At 51.9% G+C, this 25,824-nt stretch overlaps 1 protein-coding gene across 5 annotated transcripts in view; it reads left to right on the plus strand.

Annotated features, from left to right (window-relative positions):
* Nucleotides 1–25,824, plus strand: part of NFIC (nuclear factor I C) — a 110,559-nt gene that overhangs the window by 48,072 nt on the left and 36,663 nt on the right. For all 5 annotated transcript variants that reach the window (XM_024237688.3, XM_054539334.2, XM_024237691.3 and 2 more), the window contains exon 3: nucleotides 17,831–17,902. In XM_024237688.3, the coding sequence (XP_024093456.1) occupies nucleotides 17,831–17,902 (72 nt within the window). The remainder of the gene's footprint in view (nucleotides 1–17,830; nucleotides 17,903–25,824) is intronic.

Genomic DNA, 25,824 nt, shown 5'->3' on the forward strand with positions numbered 1-25,824 from the left:
AACCTGGGCTCTGTGAGGTCCAGCAGTTGCCCTGCTGGGGCCCAAGTGGACATTCTAGGCCTTCTGACAGCCCGTCAGGTTTTTAAATAAGTGTGATTATGGTTTCAGCAAGTCCTGTCCTTTCTACAGCCAAAAGATCAATTCAATATGGCCACTCCATGCAATGCTGGGCCACCCCTGCTGGGCCAGGGTGTTGTGTTCAAGCCAAGATTCCCAACACCTGAGAGTCCAGAAGTCACTCGGCAGTCAGAAGTTTTTTTAAAAATTGCTTTAACTGTGGTCAGACACACATCACACAATTTTTTTTTTCTTGAGACAGGGTTTCACTCTGTCACCCAGGCTGGAGTGCAGTGGCACTATCGTAGCTCACTGTGCAGCCTCAAACTCCCAGGCTCAAGCAATGCTCGCACCTCCTGAGTATCTGGGACCACAGATGCAGCGCGCACCACCACACCCAGCTAATTTTTTTTTTTTTTTTTTTTTTTTTGAGACGGAGTCTTGCTCTGTCACGCCATCTCGGCTCACTACAACCTCCGCCTCCCGGGTTCAAGCAGTTCTCCTGCCTCAGCCTCCCGAGTAGCTGGGACTATAGGCGACCACCACCACACCCGGCTAATTTTTGTATTTTTAGTAGAGACAGGGTTTCACCATATTGACCAGGTTGGTCTCGAACTCCTGACCTTGTGATCCCAAAGTGCTGGGATTATAGGTGTGAGCCAGCGCCCCTGGCTGACACCCGGCTAATTTTAAAAAATATTTTGTAGAGATGGAGTCTTGCTCTGTGGTCCAGGCTGGTCTCAAACTCCTTGCCTCAAGCGATCCTCCCACCTCAGCCTCCCAAAGTGCTGGAATTATAGGTGTGAGCCACTGTGCCCAGCCCAGAGACTTTTGAAAGTCTAAAATGGATTGTATCATAGGTCACATCACTCCTCTTCCCACTGCAGGATAAAACCCGGGTTTCTCACTGCAACGCACACGGCCCCGAGTGGTCCCGCTCCCCTCTCCGTTCCTTCCTCTTTCCCTTGCCTACCAAGCTGTAGCCTGGGGTCTGTCTCTGCCCTTCACGCATCCATCTTCATTCCTGCCCCGTGGACCTTGCCCTTGTCACCGAACCTGCCTGGAACGCTTTCACCCCAGCTCTCCACACGGCTGGGCTCCTTCTCCTGCTGGAGAGTCACCATCACGTCCTCAGAGAGGTTCTGCCTGAGTCCTCCCTCCAACGCCGCCCCCAAAGCCATTCCGCCTTCGGCCAGTTTCATTGCCTCCGTAGAACCTAGAACCATGTGAAATGATCTGAGGCTTTCTCCGTGCGCTGGTCCTGCCTGTCTCCCTCCCCACTTGCTTCTCTGCCATCCCCGCAAGGCCTGGCAGAGTAGTAGGTGGTCAGTAAACACCTGTTCCATGAGTGCCGGGTGTGCGTTGACCTCCTAGTCACCAACGGTGGAAGCTTCAGCCACCGGACACAGCGAGTTGTCCCTTGCAAAGGGGGTGGGTGCTCCCGGGCGGGAAGGGTGGGGCCAGAGCCCATGGCGATGCTTTTGTCATGAGCTAGGATGGACTGAATTTGGGCTCGTGGCCACGGACAGGAGAGAACAGTTTGTCCGCGCCGTCCGTGCCATCCAGCGTGCGTGGCTGTTGTGCATCATGTGTTTGCTTGAGCAAAGGCTACAGGGTGCAGTGACATTCCTGGCTGTCCATGACACCTCACGGACCTGGGAAGTCAAGAGACCTGGCTCCCGGCCAGATGAGGGTGTCATTTGAAATACAATTTGCTGGCCGGCTGCGGTGGCTCACACCTGTGTTTCCAGAACTTTGGGAGGCAGAGGTGGGAGGATAGCTTGAGCCCAGGAGTTTGAGACCAGCCTGGGCAACATAGGAAGACTGCGTCTCTATTTTTTTTTTGTTTTTGAGACGGAGTCTCACTCCATTGCCCAGGCTGGAGTGCAGTGGCGCGATCTCGGCTCACTGCAACCTCCGCCTCCCGGGTTCACGCCATTCTCCTGCCTCAGCCTCCCGAGTAGCTGGGACTACAGGCGCCCGCCACCACGCCTGGCTAATTTTTTTTTTCGTATTTTTAATAGAGACGGGGTTTTACCATGTTAGCTAGGATGGTCTCGATCTCCTGACGAGGCGTGATCTTCCCGCCTCGGCCTCCCAAAGTGCTGGGATGACAGGCGTGAGCCACCGCGCCTGGCTGCGTCTCTATGTTTTTGAAAAAAGAAGGCCAGGCATGGTGACTCACGCCTGTCATCCCAGCACTTAGGGAGGCCGAGGCAGGTGGATCACTTTGAGGCTCAGGAGTTCGAGACCAGCCTGGGCAACATGGCAAAACCCCATCTCTGCTGAAAATACAAAAACTAGCCGGGTGTGGTGGGCGCCTGTAGTCTCAGCTACTTGGGAGGCTGAGTCAGGAGAATCGCTTGAACCCGGCAGTCGGAGGTTGCAGTGAGCTGAGATTGTGCCACTGCACTCCATCCTGGGCGATAGAGTGAGACTCTGTCTCAAAATAAATAAATAAATAAATAAATATTAAAAATTAAAAAAAGAAATACAATTTGCTCTCCAGAACCAGAGCCTCTCTTACACTAGCAAGTGTGTGGTTATCCATGCTACATGGTGCTGAAAGAGCCATTTGTGTCTCTCTGAGAAGGAGCTATTTGAGGAAAATCCTGAATGAGGGGAGAGAATGAGCCATGCAGATAGCTGAGGGAACAGTGTTCCAGGCAGAGGCGCAGCCCGTGCAAAGGCCCTGAGGCAGGACCATGCCTGGTGTGTTGGAGGAATGGCGAGGAGGCCCCCGTGGCTAGAGCAGAGTGAGGAAGGGGAGACAGGAAGGAGGGGAGGGCAGGGAGGGGACTGATCGGGCCGGGCAGGGAGGGGACTGATCGGCCGGGCAGGGAGGGGACTGATCGGGCCGGGCAGGGAGGGGACTGATCGGGCCATGCAGGGCCTTGTGAGCCACGGGGAAAAGGTGGGCTTTTCCCCACAAAGAAGGTGGGAGCCATGGAGGGCTGCGGGCAGAGGAGGGGTAATGTTCATTTAACTCCTGGAGCTTGGCAAAATGCTATCATCAAAACAGACTTTATCACAAAACCTATAGCTATCCCCTTCCCCTCCGTAAGCTCCTCTGAGCATAGCAACAGAGCTGTAAGGTAAGGCAGCGATTGGAAACGCCCGCTTTATAGATGAACGGAGAACCGCTGGAGGTTGGAGGCTCCTACAGAGGAGGTGACTGGTGCAGGGCCAAATGGCCAGATTGTGCTGTGGCTGGAACTCCATCGAACACAGGTTTCAGGGTGCAGCCCTCGTTTCCATAAGATACCCCGAAATCAGACAAGTCTGGGACTTGCCACCTCTTCTTTAAAAACCCCAGTGCTGTTTTTGTTTTTTGGTCTTTTTTTTTGAGATGGGGCTCCCTCTGTTGCCCAGGCTGGAGCGCAGTGGCTCAATCATAGCTCACCCACTGCAGCCTCGACCTCCTGGGCTCAAGCAATCCTCCTGCCTCAGCCTCTTGAGTAGCTGAGACTACAGGTGTGCACCACCACACCCAGCTAACTTTTTTTTTTTTAAGGAGAGATGGGGTATCCTGTGTCACCCAGGCTTGTCTCGAACTCCTGAGCTCAAGTAATCGTCCCTCCTTGACCTCCCAAAGTGCAGGAATTATAGGTGTGAGCCACCACGCCCAGCCCTCCAGTGCTTTTTTTTTTTTTTTTTTTTTTGAGACAGAGTCTTGCTCTGTTGCCCAGGCTAGAGTGCAGTGGCGTGATCTCGGCTCACTGCAACCTCTGTCTCCCGGGTTCAAGCAATTCTTCTGCCTCAGCCTCCCGAGTAGCTGAGACTACAGGCATGCACCACCATGCCTGGCTAATTTTTGTATTTTCAGTAGAGACCAGGTTTCACCGTGTCAGTCAGGCTGGTCTCGAACTCCTGACCTCCAGTGATCTGCCCTCCTTGGCCTCTGGGGATTGCAGGTGTGAGCCACCACTCCCGGCCCTCCAGTGCATTTTAAAGGCTCCGAAAAGAAAAGTCCTACATTGTCCTGAAAACTCCTCAGTGATGCTGAACCTTTTTGACCTGTGAACCCCAGGTTTGGGTAAAGTCTGCTCACATCCGGCGGCACACCCATAGGAAACCCCCAGCCCGGCTGTGAGGAGCATGAACTTTGATTCACCAGGTCCTTGGCCTGGCTTTAGTTTCTCCTGTGTCTGTGTTTGCTTGTGCAATCATGAATATATATTGACCAGCACCAGGTGCCAAATTGAACAGTTTGTCCGCGCTGTCAGTGCCATCCAGCGTGCATGGCTGTTGTGCATCATGTGTTTGCACTAGACTGAGCTCAGCTGCAGAAAGCAGCACATTTCAGAGGGTGTCTACCAGGCCAGGAGAAAACACACAAACCGCAAACATTTTAAAGCTTGTAATCGACATCGTATAAAATTTGAAAAGATGTTCATTTATATGTTTTGTTTTTGTTTTCTTAAGACAGGGTCTCAGTGTCGCCCAGGCTGGAATGCAGTGGTGCGATCATAGCTCACTGCAGCCTCGAGCTCCTGGGCTCGGACGATCCACCCACCTCAGCCCCCAGAGTAGCTGGGACTGCAGGCACAGGCCACCATGCCGGGCTAATTTTTATATTTTTGTAGAGACGGGGTCTTGCTCTGTTGCCCAGGCTGGAGTGCAGTGGTGTGATCTCAGCTCACTGTAGACTCAAACTCCTGGGTTCAAGCAATCCCCACCTCAGCCTCCCAAGTAGCTGCGACTACAGGCATGTGCCCCCATGCCCAGCTAATTTATTTTTATTTTTATTTTTGCTAGAGAGGGTGTCTCCTTATGTTGCCCAGGCTGGTCTTGAATTCCTGACCTCAAGCAATCCTCCCGCCTCGGCCTCTCAAAATGCAGGGATTACAGGTGTGAGCCACTGTGCCCAGCCCGTTCATATGTTTTAAAGAGAGGTGCAGACAAAACTGGGTTGGTGCATCCACATCCCTCTCTGTGTGATGTTGGGTAATTTGCTTACCCTCTCTGGGTATCCTGGAGATTGTCAGCCCCAGCCAAAGATGGTTAAAAGGCATTGAACAACACCTAGGGCAGAGCCTGACATCTGGAGCTCATTAAACCATCTGTACATGCAGATGTCGTTATAATTATTATCAATGCTATTCTCTCACTCCACACCCCGACTCCCACCTCAGTGGGCCCAGGTGGGGGTGCTCTGAAATTTCTCTAGCCTGGCTGAGCGGGAGGGGCTGGGGTTCTGCTGGAATAAAGCACAGAGGAGGAAGCCTTGAAGGATTTGTTCTGTCCCAGCTGTCCCCAGTATCACAGTTAGCCACACGGATGGCAGAAGGGACCTTTGACAGTGGACACACAGGCTGGAAGGTCCCAGCCTGGGGCTCACTGCAATCTCCGCCTTCCAGGTTCAAATGATTCTCCTACCTCAGCCTTCCGAGTGGCTGGGATTACAGGTGTGTGCCACCACACCCGGCTAATTTTTGTATTTTTAGTAGAGATGGGGTTTCACCGTGTTAGCCAGGCTGGTCTTGAACTCCCGACCTCAGGTGATCCACTCGCCTCAGCCTCCCAAAGTGCTGGAATTACAGGCATGAGTCACCGTGCCTGGCCTTGGGGCTTTATCTGACTGGCTAGAGAATGGGATTCAAACACCAGGAATCATTCCAAACCGCCAATGAGAAGGAGCCCTGGAGTGAGGGGAACCGAGACCCCTCCTAAAAGAATTTACAGGGTGTCACACAATCAAAATTACAGCAGAGGCTCAACTGTAAGACGCCAGGGTAGCTGATCATTGGTTCTAGAGCCATCACTACCAGCTGGTGTTCTGTGAGTTTGAAGCCATTGCTGTCTAGCTTTGTGCCTCAGTTTCCCCAGCTGGCGATTACCGTCCCCCATATGGGGACGGTAATCACGTGTCTGCTGCAGAGGAGTTACGAAGATTTGTGAGGCAATGGAGGCAACATTTGCAGCCGAACCTACTCAAGGGAATTACTCACTGCGCATTAATTTGTTGTTTTTTGAGATGGAGTCTCGCTCTGTCGCCCAGGCTGGAGTACAATGGCACAATCTTGGCTCACTGCAGCCATCCCCCGGGTTCAAGCAATTCTCCTGTCTCAGCCTCCGGAGTAGCTGGGATTACAGGCACGCACCACCACGCCTGGCTAATTTTTGTATTTTTAGTAGAGACAGGTTTCGCTATGTTGGCCAGGCTGGTCTCAAACTCCAGGCCTCAGGTGATCCTCCCGCCTCGGCCTCCCAAACTCCCTAGCACTTCGGCGATTTGAAATGACCCTCTTGATTTATTTGCTGACTTGTTCATTTCCTGTCGTGTTCCCGTTAGAACATCAGTGCCTCGAGGGGAGGGATTTTTGTCCATCTCTGTCACCGCTGTGTCCCTTGGGCGTCTGGCATCCGGGTGGCTCTCTGCAATCTGCTTGCTGAGTGATCAAAGGAAAGAACTAATGGCAATATAGTGCAGCTCCAATGTACAGATGAAGAAATCCAGGCTCAGAGATGTGGAAGTACTTGCCCAAGGCCACACAGCCGGAAGCCCGCCAACTCTTTTAGTAAAGGGCCAGTGACACTGTAAACATTTTAGGCTTTTAGGCAGGTCACATGCGGTCTCTGTTGCCTATTTTTTCTTTTGTTTATAACCCTTTAAAAATGGAAAAGACAGGCCGGGCGCGGTGGCGCACGCCTGTAATCCCAGCACTTTGGGAGGCCGAGGCGGGCGGATCACGAGGCCAGGAGTTCAAGACCAGCCTGACCAACATGGCAAAACCCCGTCTCTACTAAAAATACAAAAATTAGCTGCGTGCCTGTAGTCCTAGCTACTCTGGAGGCTGAGGAAGGAGAATCACTTGAATCAGGGAGGTGGAGGTTGCAGTGAGCCGAGATCGCGTCACCGCACTCCAGTCTGGGAGACAGGGCGAGACTGCATCTAAAATAAAATAAAATAAAATAAAATAAGGAAAAGACCATACTTAGCTGACTGTGCAAGAACAGGCAACCCCTTCTAGTTTGCTCGTCTAATGTCAGAACCCACGAACTGATTCCAAAACCGTCCACAGAGAATGTAAAATGCTGCGAACCCTAACTCATTCCAAAACCCTCCACAGAGAATGTAAAATGCTGCGAACCCTAACTCATTCCAAAACCCTCCACAGAGAATGTAAAATGCTGCGAACCCTAACTCTGTGATGCTGGGGATCTAATAGTCCTTAGTTTGTTTTTTTTGTTTTTTGTTTTTTTGTTTTTATGTTTTTTGAGACAGAGGCTCGCTCTGTGGCCCAGGCTGGAGTGCAATGGCGTGATCTCGGCTCACTGTAACTTCCACCTCCTGGGTTCAAGCGATTCTCCTGCCTCAACCTCCCAAGTAGCTGGGATTACAGGTGCCTCCCGCCACACCCGGCTAATTTTTGTATTTTTAGTAGAGACGGGGTTTCACCACGTTGGCCAGGCTGGTCTCGAACCCCTGACCTCATGTGATCCACCCACCTCGGCCTCCCAAAGTGCTGGGATTACAGGTGTGAGCCACCGTGCCCTGCCAAGTGCTTAGTTCTTTAGGCTGGAGTGCAGTGGTACGATCTCGGCTCACTGCAGCCTCCACTTCCCAGGTTCAAACGATTCTCCTGCCTCAGCCTCCCGAGTAGCTAGGACTATGGGTGCACGCCAGCACACCCAGGTTTTTTTTTTTTTTTTTTTTGGTACTTTTAGTAGAGATGGGGTTTCACCATATCGTCCAGGCTGGTCTCGAACCCCTGACCTCAAGTTATCCACCTGCCTCGGCCTCCCAAAGTGCTAGGATTACAGGTGTGAGCTCTACCACGCCCTGCCAAGTGCTTGGTTCTTTAGTCTGGAGTGCAGTGGTACGATCTCGGCTCACTGCAGCCTCCACCTCCCAGGTTCAAACAGTTCTCCTGCCTCAGCCTCCTGAATAGCTAGGACTATGGGTGCACGCCAGCACACCCAGCTAATTTTTTTTTTTTTTTTTGGTACTTTTAGTAGAGATGGAGTTTCACCATATTGTCCAGGCTGGTCTCGAACCCCTGACCTCAAGTGATCCACCTGCCTCGGCCTCCCAAAGTGCTGGGATTACAGGTGTGAGCTCTGCCATGCCCGACCAAGTGCTTGGTTCTTTCTCGACTCAATCCTATTTTGTTCTACACAGGTCAGGTCTGCCTCCACTCCCCCCACCCCATGCTCCATTTCACCCATTGGCCTCTGAAGCCCAGAGATGGGCAGGGGTTTGTCTGAGACCACACACCAATAGGGGCAGCAGAGGAGGATGGGAACCCAGATCTGGTTCCCTCTCAGCCTACACCCCTGTAGCCCCCCAACCCCTGCAAACTTGTTATTTAAGCCTCCTCATTACAGGGATTTGGAGCCGAGGAAGTCCTGCTGCCTTCTAGTAAATGCTCTCCCTAGACAGCAATCTTTGATAGAGGCTCTGGGAGAAGTTGTTCAGTGATGTGCATTTATCGAGCGCCTACTGTATACCTGGTGCCAGTATAGGGTTGGGTGGAAGGGTCTTGTCCACCTACAGTGTTTCACAACCCTTTTTTCTCCCCCATTATTGCCTTCCCCAGCCAGGCGAGGTGACTGACACCTGTAATCCCAGCACTTTGGATGGCTGAGGCAAGAGGATCACTTCAGCCCTGGAGTTTGAGTTCAGCCTGGCCAACATAGTGAGACCTCGTCGCTACAAAAAAATGTTTTTAAAAAATTAGCCAGATGTAGTGCCACAAGCCTGTAGCCCCAGCTACTTGGGAAAGGAAGGCGAGAGAATCACTTGAGCCCAGGAGGTCGAGCCTGCAGTGAGCTATGATGACGCCACTGTGCTCCATCGTGGGCCACAGAGTGAGGCCCTGTCTCAAAAAAAAAGAGCCCTTTTAAACATTTTTTCCCTAATCACTCCCCTGTGAAATTTTAATAGCATAGGTACATTTTATATACCTATATATATATAAAAAAGTACCTATGCCATTAAATATATATAATATATATTATATATAGGTATATAAAATATAACTATATGTCATATAGATAGGTATATAAAATGTACCTATATGGCCTGTAGGTATATAAAATATACTTACGCCATTAAATATATATTTAATATACAAATATATGTGTTTTTTTCTATACTGTAACAACATATGTCTGTACATTATTATTATTATTATTATTATTATTATTATTATTATTTTTGAGACAGAGTTTCACTCTTGTTGCCTAGGCTAGAATGCAATGGCGTGATCTCGGCTCACTGCAACCTCCACCTCCCTGCAACCTCCGCCTCCCAGGTTCAAGAGGCAATTTTCCTGCCTCAGCCTCCTGAGTAGCTGGGATTACAGGCATGTGCCACTACGCCTGGCTAATTTTGTATTTTTAGTAGAGACGGGGTTTCTCCATGTTGGTCAGGCTGCTCTCGAACTCCTGACCTCAGGTGATCCGCCGCCTCGGCCTCCCAAAGTGCTGGGCTTACAGGTGTGAGCCACCGCGCCCATCCTACATTTTTTTAAAAACATAAAATTCTGGCCACACATGGTGGCTCACACCTGTAATCCCAGTGCTTTTTTTTTTTTTGAGACGGAGTCTCGCTCCATCGCCCAGGCTGGAGTGCAGTGGCGCGATCTCGGCTCACTGCAAGCTCTGCCTCCTGGGTCCACGCCATTCTCCTGCCTCAGCCTCCGGAGTAGCTGGGACTACAGGCGCCCGCCACCACACCCAGCTAACTTTTTTTGTATTTTTAGTAGAGACGGGGTTTCACCATGTTATCCAGTATGGTCTTGATCTCCTGACCTCCTTATCCGCCCGCCTCGGCCTCCCAAAGTGCTGGGATTACAGGCATGTGCCACCACGCCCGGCCTAATCCCAGTGCTTTTGGAGGCCTAGGCAGGAGGGTCACTTGAGCCCAGGAGTTGTTAGAGACCGGCCTGGGCAATATAGTGAGACCCCCATCTCAAAGCAGAACAACAACAGAACTTCTGAGCTAGACAGACAACTTTGCTTTCAATCTGACACCAGCTTTGGGAAATACACTCTGCGCACTGGGCCTTGGTTGACCAACCTCACAAATTGTGCAGATTTAATCAGATGGGGTCAGGAAGTGCTAATTCAGCACAGAAAAACTCAGCAGATGGAAGCTGCCTACTGGGGTCTGGGGAATCTTGGAGCCGTGGAAGTTAGCCAGCCTTAGACATTATGCACTTTATACACATCTGCTCAGACCGAAAGAAGGTCCATTTTAAGGCTGGGTGTCTACTAAGTAGGTGGAGGAGGAGGAATTATCCGTGCCTCTTTTTCTTTTTTTTTTTTTTTTTTTAAGTCTGGCTCTGTCGCCCAGGCTGGAGTGCAGTGGTGCGATCTCGGCTCACTGCAAGCTCCGCCTCCCGGGTTCACGCCATTCTCCTGCCTCAGCCTCCCGAGTAGCTGGGACTACAGGTGCCCGTCACCACGCCCGGCTAATTGTTTTTTGGGTTTTTTTTTTGTATTTTTTAGTAGAGACGGGGTTTCACCATGTTAGCCAGGATGGTCTCGATCTCCTGACCTTGTGATCCGCCCGCCTCAGCCTCCCAGAGTGCTGGGATTACAGGCGTGAGCCACCGCGCCCGGCCGCCTCTTTTTCTTTTCTTCCAGTTTTTCATGGAAGCAGCCAGGGCAACACAGTGCACTAGAATATTCCTCACTGATGGCAAAATAGTCTGTGCTGTCCAACTTGGTCACCACCAGCCACATGTGGCTCTTTGGTGCTTGAAATGTGATTTGTGCAACTGAGCAACTTAAAATTTAATTTTCTTTCTTTTTTTTTTTTGAGACATAGTCTCGCTCTGTCACGCAAGCTGGAGTGCGGTGGCTCCATCATAACTCACTGCAACCTCCACCTCCCAGGCTTAAGCCAGTCCTCCCACCTCAGCTCCCCGAGTAGCTGGAACTACAGGCATGCCACTACACCCAGCTAACTTTTGTATTTTTTGTAGAGACGGGGTCTTGCCATGGTGCCCAGTGTGGTCTGGAACTCCTGGGCTCAAGTGATCCTCCTGCCTTGGCCTTCCAAAGTACTGGGATTACAGGCATGTGCCACCACGCCCCGCCTAATTTTATTTCAGTGTAGCTAACTTAAATGTAAAAAGTCATATGTGGCTGTGACTCTCATACCGATGGCTCTAGAACATGAGGAGTTTTCAGGAGCCAAATGATGGAAGAATGGTCAGCAGGTGGTTGAGAAATATTCCCAGGTTTTAGAGATGATTTAAAATGAGACGGCTGGCTGGGCGTGGTGGCTCACACCTGTAATCCCAGCACTTTGGGAGGCCGAGGCAGGAGGATCACTTGAGGTCAGGAATTCAAGACCAGCCTGGCCAACATGGCAAAATCCCGTCTCTACTAAAAATGCAAAAATTAGCCAGGTGTGATGGCAGGAGCCTGTAGTCCCAGCTACTCAGGAGGCTGAGGCAGGAGATTTGGTTGAACCCGAGAGACGGAAGTTGCAGTGAGCCGAGATCGTGCCACTGCACTGCAGCCTGGGCGACACGGCAAGATTCCATCTAAATAAATAAATACATAAATACATAAGATGAGACAGCCAAATAAAAAGGAAGGAGATTCTGACCAGGCTACTCACATGGGTGAACCTTAAGGACATTAAACTCAATTAAGAAAAGCCGGACACAGAAGGACAAATCCTGTGTGAGTCCACTCCTAGGAGGTCCCTAGAGTTGTCAGATTCATAGAGACAGAAAGTAGGTTGGCGGGGTCAGGGGGTGTCAGAGGCTGGGGAGGGGACGGGGAGTGAGTGTTTCACGGGGACAGAGTTTCAGTTCGGGAAGAGGAGAAAGTTCTGGAGAGGATGGTGGTGATGTCTGCATAGCCACTGGAATGCATTTAATGCCACTAAGCTGTGCATGTAAAGATGGTTCAAATGGTAAATATTATGTATGTTTTACCACAATAAGAAATTAAATTAAAAATTAAAATGAAATGGCATATATTTATAGCATATTATTTTTGAAACTACACTAATTTTGGCCAGGCATGGTGGTGCTCACCCATGGTTCCAATTACTCTACAGGCTGAGGTGGGGGGATTGCTGGAGCCCAGGAGGTCCAGGCTGCAGTGAGCCATGATTGTGCCACTGCACTGCAGCCTGGGTGACAGAGCAAGACCCTGTCTCAAACACAAACAAAATTAGGCCGAGCACAGTGGCTCACACCTGTAATCCCAGCACTTTGGGAGGCTGAGGCACGCGGATCACTTGAGGTCAGAAGTTTGAGACCAGCCTGGCCAACTTGGTGAAACCCCATCTCTACTAAAAATACAAAAATTAGCTGGGCTAATTAAAATTAGATTAAAAAAATTAGATTACAGGTGGCACACACCTGTAACCTCAGCTACTCAGGAGGCTCAGGCAGGAGAATCGCTTGAACCCGGGAGGCAGAGGCTGCAGCGAGCTGAGATCACACCATTGTACTCCAGCCTGGGCGACAGAACAAGACTCCATTCCAAAAAAATAATAATAATAATTTAATTAAAAAACACATAAATTCCTAGGACTATAGGAAAAGAAGAAAACTTCCTTAACCCAAGAAAGGCAGCTACAAAACCCCACAGCTAACCCCGTACTTAGTGGTGAGAGGCTGGATGTTTTCTCCTGAGATCAGGAAAAGGACAAGGACATCACTTTCCCCATTTCTATTGAACATTGTACTGGAAGTTCTGCCAGACCAATAAGGCAAGAAAAGAGGCTGGACGTGGTAGCTCACACCTGTAATCCCAGCACTTTGAGAGACCAAAGAGAATGGATCGCTTGAGCCCAGGAGTTCCAGACCAGCCAGGGCAGCATCGTGAAAACCCGTATCTACAAATAATACAAAAATTAGCCAGATGTGGTGGCATGTACCTGGGGCCCCAGCTACTTGGGAAGCTCAGATAGGAGGATGGCTTGAGCTCAGGAGTTCAAGACTGCAGTGAACCGTGATTGTGCCACCTTACTCCAGCCTAGGTGACAGAGCAAGATCCTGTCTCAAAAACAGAGAAGAAAAAGAGATCAGCCTGGCTAACATGGTGAAACCCCATCTCTACTAAAAATACAACAAAAATTAGCTGGGCGTGTGGGCGTGGTGGCGCGTGCCTGTAATCCCAGCTACTCGGAAGGCTGAGAATTGCTTGAGCCCGGGAGGCAGAGATTGCAATGAGCTGGATCGTGCCACCGCACTCCAGCCCTGGCAACAAGAGAACAAGAGTGAGATTCCATCTCAAAAAAAATTAAATTAAATTAAAAAATAGAAAATTAAAAAATTTAAAAAAACAAGTACAAAATAACACCATCAAAGACAGTAACAATAGCAATATTAATCAAATAGCAATAGTAGTGAAGCTGCCCTCTGCCTGGTGAAGCGCTTACTATGGCAGCCATGATTCTGGGAGTTTTATTAATAATTCATTCATCACCTTTTTTTTTTTGAGATGGAGTCTCACTCCGTCGCCCAGACTAGAGTGCAGTTGGCCCGATCTGGGCTCACTGCAAAATCCGCCTCCTGAGTTCAAGAGATTCTCCTGCCTCAGCCTCCTGAGTAGCTGGGATTACAGGTGCCCACCACCACGCCCAGCTAATTTTTGTATTTTTAGTGGAGACGGGGTTTCACCATGTTGGCCAGAATGGTCTTGAACTCCTGACCTTAGGTGATCCACCCGCGTTGGCCTCCCGTAGTGCTGGGAATACAGGCGTGAGCCACTGCGCCCGGCCAGTGTTTCATTCATTACCATCTTGTCCTTCATAAACAGCTTCCAAGAGAGGGTGCTATAGTTGTGTCCATTTCACAGATGAGAAGAGTGAGGCGCGAATGCATCCGAGGCCCCATTCCCTGGCTGCCCGATTCGCAGGCTCATGCCGGGAGCCACCGTGGGGGCCTGGCACTTAGTAGGTGCCCAAGAAACATTCTCCCTTCCCAGGGAAACACCCGGACGCCAGCTGGGCATTGCAGCCTGCTGAGACGCCAGCTGGGCACTGCAGCCTGCTGAGTCTGTGTGGGCTCTGGTTCCGGAAGAGGGTCCTGTGCCCACGGCCTGGAGCCTGGACGGCCGGCTGCCCAGGCTGGGTCCTTCCCAACGTCATGGCCACCGGTGCCCAGCCTTGAGGCAGTCCAAAGGGAACTGGCCAGCTCCGAGGGGCCGCTGGCTGCCCCAGCCTGGGATCGGCTGCAGGGCTTGGGGCCGAGCTGGGCACACTCCCCTCAGCTGCTGTCCGGCCCAGATGGCCACGGCTGGGGCAGCCTAGCTGGATGAAGGGCTTCTCTCATCTGCTCCTCTGTTTCCTGATGAGGAAACTGAGGCACCGGGCCTTGCTCCTGTGCCGTTTATGGCATCTTTGGTCTTGGCAATCAGTGGGTGCTGGACACACACTGTGTGCAAAGCCATTAGCACAGCGCCAAGCTAACTCCGGAGGCTCCGTGCACTAGGAAATATCATTGCTTTGATCATTCCCACAGCAACCCTGAGAGTAGTCTCCATTTATTTTGTTAAAACAAGGTCTTGCTCTGTCACTCAGGCTGGAGTGCAGTGGCATGATCACAGCTCACTGCACCCTTGACCTCCCAGGCTCAAGTGATCCTCCTGAGTAGCTGGGACTACAGGCGCCTGCTACCATGCCCAGCTAATTTTTTCCTTTTTTTTTTTTGAGATGGAGTTTTGCTCTTGTTGCCCAGGCTGGAGTGCAATCATGGCGTGATCTCGGCTCATCACAACCTCTGCCTCTGGGGTTCAAGTGATTCTTCTGTCTCAGCCTCCCAAGTAGCTGGGATTACAGGCGTGCGCCACCATGCCCGGCTAATTTTGTATTTTTAGTAGAGACGGGGTTTCACCATGTTGGTCAGGCTGGTCTCGAACTCCTGAGCTCAAAGTGATCCACCCGCCTCGGCCTCCCAAAGTGCTGGGATTACAGGAGTGAGCCACTGCACCTGGCCTATTTTTTTGTATTTTTTGTAAAAGCGGGGTCTCACTATGTTGCCCTGGCTGGTCTCGAACTCCTGGTCTCAAGCGATCCTCCCGCTTCGGCCTCCCAAAGTGCGGAGATTACAGGCATGAGCCATTGTGCCACTGCCCCTGGCTTAATCATCATCTCATTTTGCGGATGAAGAAACTCAGGCCTTGAAAGGAAAGTGAGGCCGGGCGCGGTGGCTCACGCCTGTAATCCCAGCACTTTGGGAGGCCGAGGCAGGCGGATCACCAGGTCAGGAGATCGAGACCATCCTGGCTAACACGGTGAAACCCCGTCTCTATTAAAAATACAAAAAAATTAGCCAGGCATGGTGGCAGCCTGTAGTCCTAGCTACTCGGGAGACTGAGGCAGGAGAATGGCGTGAACCCGGGAGATGGAGCTTGCGGTGAACCAAGATCACGCCACTGCACTCCAGCCTGGGCGACAGTGAGACTCCGTCTCAAAAAAAAAAAAAAAGAAAAAGAAAGGAAAGTGACCTGCTCAGGAGCACAAAGACCCGGGGGCTCTCGGAGACAGTACTTGGCTCAGGTGTCTGATCCCAGCACAAAACTATGGATAAAATAACCCTGGTGAAAAAGCCCATCACGGGGCCTGGGAGGGAGAACATTGCTTGTGGTTCTGACCCACAGCTTTCCTTGTCTATGAAATGGATACAGCCAGGCACGGTGGCTCATGCTTGTAATCCCAGCACTTTGGGAGGCTGAGGCGAGAGGATCACTTGAGGTCAGGAGTTCAAGACCAGCCTGACCAAAATGGTGAAACTCCATCTCTACTAAAAATACAAAAATTAGCCAGGCGTGATGGCGCACGTCTGTACTCTGGAGGCTGAAGCGGGAGAATCACTTGAACCCGAGAGGCGGAGGTTGCAGCGAGCCGTGATTGCACCACTGCGTTCCAGCCTGGGAGACAGAGTGAGACCCTGTCTCAAAAAAATAAAAATAAATAAATAAAATAGAAGAAAGTAATAATGGGGTAGACTCTCTCGTGATTGAGGTCTCCAAATGCCCTCAAGTGCTTCAGGAGTATCCTCTCCTCACTACCTCCCAGCTCTGATAAGGCCTGGGCAATGTTTGTGCCCACGTGGAAGATGAGACACAGGCTCAGGACAGTTAGGCGACTTGCCTGAGGTCACACAGCGATTGCATCCTGGCCTTGAGGTCTGGTGGGTGGGCAGGAGGGGCGTGATTCTTTTCCCGTGGCTTTCAACGTTGGTTCCTGCCACCTTCGTCTTTGACCTGGGTGATCCATGGGTGGGGCTGGGGAGGGGGGTCTGCCTGGCTGGGCTTGTCACCTGCCCCCCAGCTTCAGCCCTCCATAGAGGGGTCAGGGCTCCAGAGGGGGCGGATGTGACTCGTCCTGCATCCAGGCTGCCAGAGCCAATAACGCTGAGCTCAGCGTCTGTCTGCCTGCGCGTCTGCCAAGGAACCTAATTATTTTTAGATAAGATGGAGGGGTGGGCGCCGGGGCAGAGGGAGCACCCAAGCCAGGCGGGCAGTGGGAGCGTCGCCCATCACAGAGACCACCCCTCAGCCTCCTCTCTCTGTGATCCCTGAATGGCAACCCAGGACTAACAGCCGGGTCCCTGGGACTACAGGGGCAGAGGCTGAGGCTAAGGGACGTGACGTCTCCAGGACTCACCTCTCTGGTCCTCAGTTTCCCCATCTGTAAAACGGACATAGTGATAGACCTCCTGCATAGGGCTAAGGCGGGGCTGAATGACTGAACCTCATTTTATTATATTTATTTTATTTTATTTATTTTGAGACGGAGCCTTGCTCTTGTCGCCCAGACTGGAGTGCAGAGGCATGATCTCCGCTTGCTGCAACCTCTGCCTCCCGGGTTCAAGCAATTCTCCTGACTCAGCCTCCTGAGTAGCTGGGATTCCAGGAGCGTGCCACCATGCCTGGCTAATTTTTGTATTTTTAGTAGAGACGGGGTTTTGCCATGTTGGCCAGGCTGGTCTTCAACTCCTGACCTCAAGTGATTTTCCTGCCTTGGCCTCCCAGAGTGCTGGGATTACAGGTGTGAGCCACCGTGCCTGGCCGTTTTGTTTTATATTTTTTGTTGTTTAATTTTATTTTCTGAGATGGGGTCTTGCTATGTTACTCAGGCTGGCCTCCAACTCCAGTCGCCCAGACTGGAGTGCAGTGGTGCAATCCTGGCTCACTGCAGCCTCCGCCTCCGAGGCTAAAGCGATTCTCCTGTCTCAATCTCCCAAGTAGCTGGGATTACAGGTGTGCACCACCACACCTGGCTAGTTTTTGTACTTTTAGTAGAGATGGGATTTCACCATGTTGGCCAGTCTGGTCTCAAACTCCTGACCCTGACCTCAGGTTATCTGCCTCCCTTGGCCTCCCAAAGTGCTAGGATTACAAGCGTGAGCCACCGTGCCCGGCCCTAACTTCATTTTACAGATGAGGCTCAGAGAAGGCAAGCGACTTGCTCAGGGTCGCACAGCAAGAAAGTGGCACAGCTGGGATTTGAACATCAGTCTGTTAAGACTCCAGGTGTCTAAGTTCTTACCCATGACTGAGGAGCCCTTGCAGAAGCAGAGGGCTTACCCAACATACAGGTACACTGGCGCTCACAGGGCCTAGCTGGTGTTTGCAGGGTGCCTGGCCAGATGTCCGTGACCCTCTAGGGCAGCAGCCAAAGGAAGGGCCCAAACAGAGACCCCGGGGCCTGGGTGTGTTTCGGGGCCACTGTCTGTCTCCACAGCACCGGCCCAGCTCAGGACTGGGGCCACCAGCATCAACGCCTCGTCTGCTCCTGGGATGGGGTCTCTGTGACATCACCGATGTTTCTTCCCTCTCTTTGCAGACGCAGAGCAAAGCGGCAGTCCCCGGACAGGGATGGGCTCTGACCAGGAGGACAGCAAGCCCATCACGCTGGGTGAGTCTGGGGGCAGCGTGGCGGCGAAGGGCGGAGGGCACAGCCCTGTCCTCGTCTTTTATTTGGGAATCATTTTCTTGGCACCACTCAGTTTACAGATGAGCAGACTGAGGCTTGGAGAGGTTTAGGGGCCTGTCCAGGGGCTACCAGGGAACTGGGTTGGAACCCACGACTCTGAGCTCCCAGCTTCTGGGCTCTGAGGTGCTCACCCCATGGGAGACCCCGGAGGGTTCTACAGTCCCATGGGACGTTTGGGGATTTTTGTTTTGTTTTGATTCATTTATTTATTTTGAGATGGAGTCTCGCTCTGTCATCCAGGCTGGAGTGCAGTGGCGTGATCTTGGCTCACTGCAACCTCCGCCTCCTGGGTTCAAGTGATTCTTCTGCCTCAGTCTCCCAATTAGCTGGGATTACAGGTGCATGCCACCATACCCGGCTAATTTTTGTATTTTTAGTAGAGACGGGGTTTCACCATGTTGGCCAGGTTGGTCTTGAACTCCTGACTTCAGGTGATCCACCTACCTCGGCCTCCCAAAGTGCTGGGATTACAGGCATGAGCCACCGTGCCTGGCCTGTTTGTTTGTCTTAGAAACGGTCTCATGCTGCTGCCCAGGCTGGAGTGCAGTGACACCATCCTAGCTCACTGCAGCCTGGACCAGCTGGGCTCAAGTGATCCTCCTGCCTTAGCCTCTCAAGTAGCTGGGACTATAGGTGTGCACCACCGTGCCTGGCTATTTTTTTTTTTTTTTTTTTTTTTTTGAGATGGAGTATCACTCTGTCGCCCAGGCTGGATTGCAGTGGCGCGATCTCAGCTCACTGCATCCTCCACCTTCTGGGTTCAAGCAACTCTCCTGCCTCAGCCTCCTGAGTAGCTGGGACTACAGGTATATGCCACCACGGCTGGCTAATTTTTGTATTTTTAGTAGAGATGGGGTTTCACCATGCTGGCCAGGCTGGTCTCAAAACTCCTGACCTCGTGATCCACCCACCTCGGCCTCCCAAAGTACTGGGATTACAGGTATGAGCCACCGTGCCCGGCTTTTTAAAAAAATTTTAAATTGTTTTTGTAGAGACAGAATCTCACTATGTTGCTCAGACTGGTCTCAAACTCCTGAGCTCAAGTGATCCTCCTGTCTTGGCTTCCCAAAGTGCTGGGATCACAGGTGTGATCCCACCCAGCCCTCATGGGGTGTCTAATAGATGGGTAGGACAGTGTAATTCTATGTTGTAGGGATAGGAAGTGGGAAAATTTACCTCACTTAGACCAGAGCAGTCACTTCCATCCTAGCCCCCAGCTCCTGCCCTTGTCCCCCACTGTTTGTCCTTCTCACTATGGCCAGAGGACGCCTGTGAGCCCCCAAGTCAGGGCCCATCCCTCCTCTGCCCACAGCCATCCATGGCTCCCACCTCTCTTGGGGTAAAAGCCCAGGTCCTCCCTGTGGTCCACAAGGCCCTGCACAACCTGTCTCATCCCTGCCCTGTCCTCCCCTCCTCCCTCTCTCCCCCTCTTCCACTCCCAGCCACACAGACCTCCTCACCGTTCCTCCAGTGCACCAGACCCAGTCCTGCCTCAGGGCCGCTGCACATTCTGTTACCTCTGTCTAAACAGCTAACTAACTGCTCACTTGTTCTCTCCAGATCTCCCCTGGTCTCAGCTCAAATGCCCTTTCTCAGAGAGGTCTACCCTAAACCCCTTCAGCATATGCAGCCTCTGGCCACCCTCAATGTTTTTTTTTTTTTTTTTGAGACAGAGTCTCGCTCTGTCGCCCAGGCTGGAGTGCAGTGGCGCAATCTCGGCTCACTGCCAACCCCACCTCCCAGGTTCACGCCATTCTCCTGCTTCAGCCTCCCGAGTAGCTGGGACTACAGGCACCCGCCACCACACCCATCTAATTTTTTGTACTTTTAGTAGAGACGGGGTTTCACCATGTTAGCCAGGATGGTCTCGATCTCCTGACCTTGTGATCTGCCCGCCTCAACCTCCCAAAGTGCTGGGATTACAGGTGTGAGCCACCGCGCCCGGCCTGGCCACCCTCAATCTCAGCCCTCTGTTTTCTTTCCTTCAGAGGAAGTTAGTGATTGCCTATGGATTTGCTTAGTTGCTTAGTGACTGCATGGGTGTTTGCTCATCTCTCCAGTGGAATGTCACCTCCTCCAGGGCAGAGGCTTTGTCTGTCTAGATCTCTGTTGTGCCCTCAGGGCTTAGAATGGGGCCTGGTGCAAAGTGGGTGCTCAATAAATACTTGTAGAAAGAAAGGAAGGAGAGAGGGAGGGATGAAGCAGAGAGAAAAACACGAGAGAGGATATATGGGGAGAGGAAGGAGAAATGAAAAAGAAGGAAGGGGCCGAGTGCAGTGGCTCACGCCTGTAATCCCAGCACTTTGGGAGGCCAAGGCAGGTGGATCACCTGAGGTCAGGAGTTCAAGACCAGCCTGACCAACATGGTGAAACCTTGTCTCTACTAAAAATACAAAAATTAGTCGGGCATGTTGGCACACACCTATAATCCCAGCTAGTCGGGAGGCTGAGGCAGGAGAATCGCTTGAACCCAGGAGGCAGAGTTTGTGGTGAGCCGAGATTGTGCAGCCTGGGTGACACAGTGAGACTCCGTCAAAAAAAAAAGAAAAGAGAGAGAAAGAAAGAGAAAAAGAAGGGCCGGGTGCGGGGGCTCACGCCTGTAATCCTAGCCCTTTGGGAGGCTAAGGCAGGTGGATCACCTGAGGTCAGGAGTTTGAGACTAGCCAGATCAACATGGAGAAACCCCGTCTCTACTAAATATACAAAAATTAGCTGGGCGTGGAGGCACATGCCTGTGATCCCAACTACCTGGGAGGGGGAGGCAGGAGAATTGCTTGAACCCGGGAGGTGGAGGTTGCGGTGAGCTGAGATCGCACCATTGCACTCTGGCCTGGGCAACAAGAGTAAAAACTCTATCTCAAAAAAAAAAAAAAAAAAGGAAAAGAAAAAGAAGGAAGGGGCCAGGGCGCAGTGGCTCACACCTGTAATCCCAGTACTTTGGGAGGCCGAGTCAGGTGGATGACCTGAGGTCAGGAGTTCAAGACCAGCCTGGCCAACATGGCGAAACCCCATCTGTACTAGGAGGACACAGGAGGCTGACGCAGGAGAATTGCTTGAACCCGGGAGGCGGAGGTTGCAGTGAGCCGAGATCACGCCACTGCACTCCAGACTGGGGGATAGAGTGAGACTCTGTCTCAAAAAAAAAAAAGGAAAGGAAAAGAAGGAAGGAAGAGAAAGCGAGTGGGTGAGGCCTCCTTCTTGGAAGGACCGGAACAGGCGTGCACAGGGAGGCTGAAAGGTTCTCGGAGGTTCACAGGCCTGAGGCCACTCCTCACTGGCCCCTGGTGACTCCTCCGTCTGTGACCCGGGTCCTCCTCGGCCTCCTGTGATCCCCAGACGCCTCTCTCCAAGCCAGATGTTGGAGGGAGGTGGGGGCAGCGGCGCTTGGCCTGGTCCCCTGGGGAGCTTGGGCGTCTGGTAGAGGAAATCACGTCCTCCCAGCTCGCCAGGGAGTCCCCCAGAGATGGAGCTGAGCAGGCGCTGCACAAACAGGAAACCCCGGTGGGGGGAGGCGGAGGGGGCGTGCTGACACCAGCTGGCCAGCTGGGTCAGCAGGAAACGGCTCTGGCCACTTCTGCTGGACACTCGGGGGCCACCGCTCTGTCCTCTTCAGAATGTGTGGCCCTGAACCTCCCAGCGCGGGGCAGGGTTCATTGCCTTCACTCAGCAAATGACTGTAACCGGGGGCCGGGTGCGGTGGCTCACGCCTGCAATCCCAGCACTTTGGGAGGCTGAAGCGGGAAGATTGCTTGAGCCCAGGAGTTCAAGACCAGCCTGGGTAACATAGCAAGACCCTATCTCTACCAAAAAAAAAAAAAATTTATATATATATATACATATATATGTGTATATATGTATATATGTGTATATATATATATGTATATATATATGTGTGTGTATATATATATATGTATATATATATAAATTAGCCAAGCATGGAGGTGCATGCCTGTAATCCCAGCTACTTGGGAGGCTGACGCGGGAGGATCGCTTGAGCCCAGGAGTTTGAGACCAGCCCGGGTAACATAGCAAGACCCTGTCGCTACAAAAAGTAATAATAATAATACAAAAATTAGCCAAGCGTGGTGATGCGTGCCTGTAGTCCCAGCTACTTGGGAGGCTGAGGTAGGAGCATCACTTGAGCCCAGGAGTTCGAGGCTGCAGTGAGCTATGATTGCACCACTGCACTCGAGCCTGGGCAACAGAGCAAAACTCTGTCTCTAAAAAAGAAAGGAAAGATTGTAACAGGGGGACTGGCGGGGGTTTGGGTCTGCAGAACTGGACACAGCCCTGAGCTCCCTGCAGCCCGTGCTGCCCCCTGGGGTCCGGGAAAGGAACTGCTCCCACCGCCACCCAAAAGCCAAGAGCCTGTCCCACCTCCAAACCGACCAGGCTCCCTGGCTCTTTCCGCTCCAACCCTGCTGGCCTGCAACTTGCCAAGTGCATTTCTACCCTGGGGGCCTTTGCACGGGCTGTTCCCAGTGCCGGGAACATCATGGCCCTCAGGGAGGTGATGAAACATCATCCCCATCAGAGAAGCCAACAGTCACGGGGCGGTTGCCAGGCGCTGTTCTTGGAGCTTTGCAGATTTTAACAAGTTCCTTCCTCTTATCCAGTCTCATCTTGAGGTCTGTAAAATGCCACCATCTCGGTCAGGCTTTTCTCTGAGCCCTGGGTGTAAAATAGCCTCCCTCCCCACCCTAGCTAGTTCCCCACCGGCCGCCTGCCTTACCACAGGCTGATGCACCTCGCATTTGACTTAATGAGCTTTTAATTTGTAGTAAAATGTGCATAATGTACAATGTATCATTTTAGCCATTTTTAAGTGTCCAAGTCAAAGTGCACTAAGTACATTCACCTCTATCTAATTCCAGAAACTTTCTTTTTTTTTTTTTTTTTTTTTTTTACCCCCAGGCTGGAGTGCAGTGGCGCAATCTTGGCTCACTGCAACCTCCACCTTCCTGGTTCAAGCAATTCTCATGGCTCAGCCCCCCAAATAGCTGGGATCATAGGCACACACCACCACACCTGGCTAATTTTTTGTATTTTTAGTAGAGATGGAGTTTCACCACGTTGGCCAGGCTGGTCTCGAACTCTTGACCTTAAGTGATTCTCTCACCTCAGCCTTCCAAAGTGCTGGGATTACAGATGTGAGCCGCCGAGCCTGGCCTAATTCCAGAACATTTCATCCCCCCTAAAAGAAACCCCATCCCCATCAGCCACCACTCCCCGTCTCCTCTCCCAGCCCTGGTGCCCACGCATCCCCTTCCTGTCTCTCGGGCTTGGCCTGTCCTGGACATTTCAGAGAAATGGCTCCCGCCTGTAATCCCAGCACTTTGGGAGGCCAAGGTGGGTGGATCATGAGGTCAGGAGTTCGAGACCAGCCGGACCAAGATGGTGAAACCCCGTCTCTGCTAAAATCCAAAATTTAGCCAGGCACGGTGGCAGGTACCTGTAATCCCAGCTACTTGGGAGGCTGAGACAGGAGAATCGCTTGAACCAGGGAGGCATAGGTTGCAGTGAGCCAAGATTGTGCCACTGCACTCCAGCCTGGGCGACAGAGTGAGACTCCGTCTCAAAAAAAAAAGAAAAGAAAAGAAAAAGAAAGAAAGAAATGGCATCACACACTGTGTGGCCTTTTGTGTCTGGCGTCCCTCACTAAGTGATGTCCTCAAGGTGCATCCATGTTGTAGCCTGTGTCAGAGCCTCGTTCTTTTATTTTTATTTATTTACTATTTTTGAGATGAAGTCTCACTCTGATGCCCAGGCTGGAGTGCAATGGTGCAATCTCGGCCTGTAGCTGGGACTACAGGCGCCCGCCACCATGCCCGGCTAATTTTTGTATTTTTAGTAGAGATGGGGTTTCACCATGTTGGCCAGGCTGGTCTTGCACTCCTGAGCTCAGGTGATCCACCCACCTCAGCCTCCCAAAGTGCTGGGATTACAGGCGTGAGCTACCGCTACTGCGCCCAGCCCAGGGCCTCATTCTTTTTCCTTTTTTTTTTTTTTTTTCTTGAGACAGGGTCTTGCTCTGTCACCCAGACTGGAGTGTAGTGGTGCAATCACAGTTTACTGCAGCCTCAACCTCCAGGGCTCAAGCGATCCTCCCACCTCAGCCTCCCAAGTAGCTGGGACTACAGGTGTGCACCACCACGCCCAGCTAATTTTTGCACTTTTTGTAGGGATGGGGTTTCGCCATGTTGCCCAGGCTGGTCTCAAACTCCAGGGCTCAAGTGATCCACCTGCCTTAGCTTCCCAAAGTGCTGGGACTACAGGCACACGCCACCATACCCAGCTAATTTTCGTATTTTTTGTAGACACAGGGTTTCGCCGTGTTGCCCGGGCTGATCTCAAACTCCTGAGCTCACGAGATCCACCCACCTCAGCTTCCCAAAGTGCCGGGATTACAGGCATGAGCAACCACGCCCGGCATCCTTTTCACAGCTGAGTCCTATTCCAGTGTGTGGATAGACCACGCTGTGTTTATCTCTTCATCTTTTGAAGGGATATTTGGGTGGCTTTCCAGTTTGAGTTGTGGTGAACAGTGCTGCTAGGAACACTCGTGGACTTTTGCTGACCTATTAATCTTGGCTGCTGTCTGTCGCTCACACTGGACTTTGAGTCTCACGGGGGCAACTGCTTCCGTCTGTATCATCTCCTGCTGTGCCGGGGCCCAGCTCAGAATCAGACACTGTGGATGCTTAGTAAACGCCTGTTGAGTCCATGAATCCCTCCTACAAGGACGTCCGAGGGCAGGACAGGGCTGTCTCCAAGCTGTCTGAGGTTGGCCAAGGCTCCCGACCTCTCGGGGACAACTTCGATTTCCAAATCTGTGAAATGGGTCCAAACCACTCCAGTCAAGAGAGGACAGTCTCCCTTCCTTTGATATTAGGTAGGAGCAATGCTGGGGACACTGGGGGTTTTAACTGTGGCTTGTGGGCCCCCCATTCAACCCCCCATTTTAACTGACCCATTGCTGGGTGCCAAGCTCTGGTCTAGGCATGAAGGACACTGCAGGGTCGGGGCAGACAGACAACTGCCCACATGGACCTCCCAGTCTGAAGGAGAGAAGAACAAGAAGCCAGAGTATCTCGAAGGGTGACAGTGTGCAAAGCAAGCCAGCCGCCCCTCCCAGGCAGTTGGATGCAGATCTCACGACAACCCCGATGGTGGGATTGATGGTTTCACTTTTGCGATTAGGGAAACTTAGAGGCTGAGAGAGGGAAAGTGACCTGCCCCAGATCACACACCGAGGCAGGCAATGGAGCCGATGTAAGCCCAGGCTTCTGCTTTCCACTCATTTTGTTGTTGTTGTTGAGACGGAGTCTTGCTCTGTCGCCCAGGCTGGAGTGCAGTGGCGCGATCTCGGCTCACTGCAAGCTCCGCCTCTCGGGTTCACACCATTCTCCTGCCTCAGCCTCCCAGGTAGCTGGGACTACAGGCGCCTGCCTCCACGCCCAGCTAATTTTTTTATTTTTAGTAGAGATGGGGTTTCACTGTGTTAGCCAGGATGGTCTCGATCTCCTGACCTGTGATCCTCCCGCCTCGGCCTCCCAAAGTGCTGGGATTACAGACGTGAGCCACTGCACCTGGCTCCGCTCGTTTTTTAAGAGAGGGTGTCGCTGTTTCCCAGGCTGGAGTGCAGTGGCACAACAGTGGTTCATTGCGGCCTCCACCTCCCAGGCTCAAGTGATCCTCCAGCCTCAGCCTTCTGAGTAGCTGGGACTACAGGCACGGACCACAACACCTGGCTAATTTTAACACTTTTTATAGAGATGGGGTCTCACTGTGTTCCCCAGGCTGGTCTTGAAGTCCTGAGCTCAAGCGATCTCCTGCCTCGGCCT

This window comes from Pongo abelii, chromosome 20 (assembly GCF_028885655.2).
Source record: "Pongo abelii isolate AG06213 chromosome 20, NHGRI_mPonAbe1-v2.0_pri, whole genome shotgun sequence".
Lineage (NCBI taxonomy): Eukaryota > Metazoa > Chordata > Mammalia > Primates > Hominidae > Pongo > Pongo abelii.